The sequence below is a fragment of the Nerophis lumbriciformis genome, linkage group LG19 (assembly GCF_033978685.3).
Source record: "Nerophis lumbriciformis linkage group LG19, RoL_Nlum_v2.1, whole genome shotgun sequence".
Lineage (NCBI taxonomy): Eukaryota > Metazoa > Chordata > Actinopteri > Syngnathiformes > Syngnathidae > Nerophis > Nerophis lumbriciformis.
In genome coordinates this window covers 40013125-40019124 of record NC_084566.2, presented here as the reverse complement: position 1 = coordinate 40019124, position 6000 = coordinate 40013125, and the positions used below count along the sequence as shown (strand labels likewise).

Here is a 6000-nt window from a genome sequence, read left to right as displayed (position 1 = left end):
CCCGGCAACAGGGGTGGCGGGCAGGTAAGTTGCGCGGGCGGAGCGCGCGGAGTGACCCCTGTTACGAGCCCCCGGCCACGGGGGTGGCGGGCAGGTAAGCTGCTTACCTGCTGCGCGTGATGCCGGCCGCGGCGAAGGCGGACGAGGCGGGGTGTCGGTGCGGTGGGCGCGGTGGTGACCCTGGACGTGCGTCGGGCCCTTCTCGCGGATCGCCTCAGCTACGGCTCCCGGTGGGGCCCTCTCGGGGGAAGGGGCCTCGGTCCCGGACCCCGGCGAGGCGTCCCTTCTCCGCTCCGTAAAAGTGTCCATCTCTTTTTTTCTTCTTCTTCTGTTGTGGCATATGCAGCAGGTGCTTGCTCGTTTTTCGTATGTGGGTAACAACATTTAACTATGTATATATATTTCCCAATTGGTTTAACTGCCACCCGCCTGAATCTATTTAAAATCTAATTTTTTTTTAATTTCAACCGCCGGACCCGACCCGACCCGCGGATAAAATCTAATTTTTTTAAATTTCATCCGCCCGATCCGCGGATAATCCGCGGACTCCGCGGTTGTGCCCGCAAACCGCGCATCTCTAGTAGGTTGTGAGTTCAAACCAAAGACTATAATAATGGGAGCCATTACCTCCCTGCTTGGCACTCAGCATCAAGGGTTGGAATTGGGGGTTGAATCACCAAAAATGATTCCCGGGCGCGGCACCACTGCCCACTGCTCCCCTCACCTCCCAGGGGGTGATCAAGGGTGATGGGTCAAATGCAGAGGACAAATTTCACCACACCTAGTGTGTGTGTGTGACAATCATTGGTACTTTAACTTAGATGTGCACATTGTGGCCACACCAGCAGCACACCTGTCCCAAACCCGACTAAATACCAAGTTAATGACGCCAAAAAGGACAAGCGGTAGAAAATGGATGGATGGATGGATGTTTTATTATTATAATCAAATGACAGCAGTAATTTCCATGGGATTATTCTCTAAAATAAGTGTTGAGGCCCACTTACAATGACAGTAACACAACATATTGTTTTTCATGAGCTGTGTACTAGTATTACATGTCTGGGTGGAGGTCCTGCTTTGGAAATAATGTGTACCCCTTTCCGATATCGCATTTAGTTCCCGCTACCCATTCATCCATCCATCCATCTTCTTCCGCTTATCCGAGGTCGGGTCGCGGGGGCAGCAGCCTAAGCAGGGAAGCCCAGACTTCCCTCTCCCCAGCCACTTCGTCCAGCTCCTCCCAGGGGATCCCGAGGCGTTCCCAGGCCAGCCGGGAGACATAGTCTTCCCAACATGTCCTGGGTCTTCCCCGTGGCCTCCTACCGGTCGGACGTGCCCTAAACACCTCCCGAGGGAGGCGATCGGGTGGCATCCTGACCAGATGCCCGAACCACCTCATCTGGCTCCTCTCCATGTGGAGGAGCAGCGGCTTTACTTTGAGCTCCTCCCGGATGACAGAGCTTCTCACCCTATCTCTAAGGGAGAGCCCCGCCACCCGGCGGAGGAAACTCATTTGGGCCGCTTGTACCCGTGATCCTGTCCTTTCGGTCATAACCCAAAGCTCATGACCATAGGTGAGGATGGGAACGTAGATCGACCGGTAAATTGAGAGCTTTGCCTTCCGGCTCAGCTCCTTCTTCACCACAACGGATCAATACAGTGTCCGCATGACTGAAGACGCCGCACCGATCCGCCTGTCGATCTCACCATCCACTCTTCCCTCACTCGTGAACAAGACTCCGAGGTACTTGAACTCCTCCACTTGGGGCAAGATCTCCTCCCCAACCCGGAGATGGCACTCCACCCTTTTCCGGGCGAGAACCATGGACTCGGACTTGGAGGTGCTGATTCTCATCCCAGTCGCTTCACACTCGGCTGCGAACCGATCCAGCGAGAGCTGAAGATCCTGGCCAGATGAAGCCATCAGGACCACATCATCTGCAAAAAGCAGAGACCTAATCCTGCAGCCACCAAACCAGAACCCCTCAACGCCTTGACTGCGCCTAGAAATTCTGTCCATAAAAGTTATGAACAGAATGGGTGACAAAGGGCAGCCTTGGCGGAGTCCAACCCTCACTGGAAACGTGTCCGACTTACTGCCGGCAATGCGGACCAAGCTCTGGCACTGATCATACAGGGAGCGGACCGCCAAAATCAGACAGTCCGATACCCCATACTCTCTGAGCACTCCCCACAGGACTTCCCACTACAACATTCACATTTTGCACAATGAGATGTAAACATGGGATCATGTGTACATTCCTGTAACGTTCTGTTTGTAAAATATATCTTTATTAGTATTTATTTAATACAATAACATCATTTCATGATTAATATTTATAAATGAAGATTAAATTAAGAAAAAAACATTTTATTTTTCACTAAAAAAAGGCCCAGATTTCCCTCGCCCGGACACGGGTCACCGGGGCCCCCCTCTGGAGCCAGGCCCGGAGGTGGGGCACGATGGCGAGCGCCTGGTGGCCGGGCCTGTCCCCATGGGGCCCGGCCGGGCACAGCCCGAAGAGGCAACGTGGGTCCCCCCTCCAATGGGCTCACCACCCATAGCAGGGGCCACAGAGGTCGGGTGCAGTGTGAGCTGGGCGGAAGCCGACGGCAGGGAGGAGTTCAAGTACCTCGGAGTCTTGTTCACGAGTGAGGGAAGAGTGGATCGTGAGATCAACAGGCGGATCGGTGCGGCGTCTTCAGTAATGCGGACGCTGTATCGATCCGTTGTGGTGAAGAAGGAGCTGAGCCGGAAGGCAAAGCTCTCAATTTACCGGTCGATCTACGTTCCCATCCTCACCTATGGTCATGAGCTTTGGGTTATGGTACCGGTATTACATGTCTGGGTGGGGGTCCTGCTTTGGAAATAATATCGCATTTAGTTCCCCACTACAACATTCACATTTTGCACAATGAGATGTAAACATGGGATCATGTGTACATTCCTGTAACGTTCTGTTTGTAAAATATATCTTTATTAGTATTTATTTAATACAATAACATCATTTCATGATTAATATTTATGAATTAAGATTAAATTAAGAAAAAAACATTTTATTTTTCACTAAAAAAGGCCCAGATTTCCCTCGACCGGACGCGGGTCACCGGGGCCCCCCTCTGGAGCCAGGCCCGGAGGTGGGGCACGATGGCGAGCGCCATGGGGCCCGGCCGGGCACAGCCCGAAGAGGCAACGTGGGTCCCCCCTCCAATGGGCTCACCACCCATAGCAGGGGCCACAGAGGTCGGGTGCAGTGTGAGCTGGGCGGAAGCCGACGGCAGGGAGGAGTTCAAGTACCTCGGAGTCTTGTTCACGAGTGAGGGAAGAGTGGATCGTGAGATCGACAGGCGGATCGGTGCGGCGTCTTCAGTAATGCGGACGCTGCATCGATCCGTTGTGGTGAAGAAGGAGCTGAGCCGGAAGGCAAAGCTCTCAATTTACCGGTCGATCTACGTTCCCATCCTCACCTATGGTCATGAGCTTTGGGTTATGACCGAAAGGACAAGATCACGGGTACAAATGAGTTTCCTCCGCCGGGTGGCGGGGCTCTCCCTTAGAGATAGGGTGAGAAGCTCTGTCATCCGGGGGGAGCTCAAAGTAAAGCCGCTGCTCCTCCACATGGAGAGGAGCCAGATGAGGTGGTTCGGGCATCTGGTCAGGATGCCACCCGATCGCCTCCCTCGGGAGGTGTTTAGGGCACGTCCGACCGGTAGGAGGCCACGGGGAAGACCCAGGACACGTTGGGAAGACTATGTCTCCCGGCTGGCCTGGGAACGCCTCGGGATCCCCCGGGAGGAGCTGGACGAAGTGGCTGGGGAGAGGGAAGTCTGGGCTTCCCTGCTTAGGCTGCTGCCCCCGCGACCCGACCTCGGATAAGCGGAAGAAGATGGATGGATGGACTAAAAAAGGGTTCGGTAAAAGCGCATATGAAACTGGTGGGGTTCAGTACCTCCAACAAGGTTAAGAACCACTGGTCTATACTCTATGATGAACCGAAGTTAGTTGTGATGCGTAGTGCGTCAATGTTGTGACTTCATTCTCTTCTCCGCAGGCTTCATCTACACGGGCGATATAATCCACCGCATGCTGACCGCCACTCAGTACATTGCCCCGCTCATGGCCAACTTTGACCCCAGTCTGTCCAAGGACTCCTCTGTCTTTTACTTTGACAACGGTGACAAACACACTCATGCTTTCTTGCCTTTTTTGTCATTAGAATATATACGGTGGGACTCGAACCTGGGTAGGTATTTTGACCATTTTGGGGACTTTTGCCGACTTTTCTCACTTTTCTCCCACCACTTGCCGTGGGACTTTGCTGGGTGAGTTTTGGACATTTTGGGCATCTCGGGGACTTGCACGGCCGGCGGCGGGACCCGTGGGACTCGAACCCGGGTGTGATGTTGGAGTCACACAAGTCCCGCCCATACTTGCCAACCCTCCCGAATTTTCCGGGAGACTCCCGAATTTCAGTGCCTCTCCCGGGACAACCATTCTCCCGAATTTCTCCCGATTTCCAGCCGGACCTGAGTGAGGACAGCCTGTCGTCACGTCCGCTTTTCGTGCCGACAAGTAGTAATGTCCAAAAACATAACAGAGACGAAGCAGAAGAGCGAAGAAGAGACAGTCATGGCGAGGACGATCCCGAAGGGGAAGGGGTATGCTAGGGAGAGAGGGAAGATTCCAGACTCTGGTGCATTTGATGAAGGCACTTTTGTGCGTGCCACACAGCAATGCATCATCAGAGAGGGTGTTGGGCATGGTTAGAAAGATAGTGACGGAGAATAGAACGAGGATGGACAATTCAACCCTAAACTCACTCCTTTCCTATGCTCCTTCAAATGCTGTGCTACTGGCTGCAAAGCATTGCACTTTCAAATACAACAATGAGTAGAGGAGTGTTATGTATGTGTATATGTGTAAATAAATGAACACTGAAATTCAAGTATTTCTTTTATTTATATATATATATATATATATATATATATATATATATATATATATATATATATATATAGGACCACTCGATATATGTATGTATGTATGCATATATATATATATATATATATATATATGTCTTAATAAGGTTATCCAAAAAATAGTGCTCGATACCGTAGTAGAGCGCAATATATGTATGTGTGGGAAAAAAAATCACAAGACTATTTCATCTCTACAGGCCTGTTTCATGAGGGGGGGTTAATTCCCTCAATCATCAGGAGATTTTAATGGGAGCATTCACATACCATGGTTTATATAGGGCACAGAGTGGGTGGGTACAGGCTGGCGTAGGGGCGTGGTGATTGGCTCATGTGTTACCTAGGAGGTGTTTCCGTCTGTGGCGGCATGCTGATACAATTTCGCTGCGCTTGTTGAGGGATGACAGGTCTGGACGGTATATAATAAACAGTTTCTCTTTCAAGCATAGGTTGCATCTTTTATTACCACTATTGTAAGGTGTGCTGGATGCGAGAATTTGCCATGTTATTGAATATTCAACATTATTGTCTTTGAGGTCCCAAATGTGTTTGCTGAGTTCTGTGGTATTCCGCAGGTTTTGGTTCCTGAAAGAAGCCTTGTGATTGTTCCATCTGGTTTTAAACTCTCCCTCGGTTAATCCTACATATGTGTCGGATGTGTTAATGTCCTTGCGTGTTACCTTAGATTGGTAAACAACTGATGTTTGTAAGCACCCCCCGTTGAGAGGGCAATCAGGCTTCGTGCGGCAGTTGCAGCCTTTGTTGGTTTTGGGGTCGCTCTGTCCGGGGGCCGACGGCTCATTTGCAATTGTTTTGTTGTGGTTTGAGATAATTTGTCGTATATTGTTCATACAGCTGTAGCTCAATTTAATGTTGTTCTTGTTGAATACTTTTCTTAGGGTGTTGCCTTTGGGGAAGTGTTTGTCAATCAGATTGAGGAATTTGTGTCCAATGTTAGTTGAGACGTTTTTGCTGTATGGGGGGTTGTACCAGATGATGTCGTTTCGTTTTCTGTTCTTT

At 50.7% G+C, this 6000-nt stretch overlaps 1 protein-coding gene across 1 annotated transcript in view; it reads left to right on the top strand.

Annotated features, from left to right (window-relative positions):
- LOC133618956 (plexin domain-containing protein 2-like) overlaps nt 1-6000 on the top strand; it is a 37003-nt gene that overhangs the window by 3971 nt on the left and 27032 nt on the right. The window contains exon 5 of the mRNA XM_061979816.1: nt 4056-4178. Coding sequence (XP_061835800.1) covers nt 4056-4178 — 123 coding nt within the window. The remainder of the gene's footprint in view (nt 1-4055; nt 4179-6000) is intronic.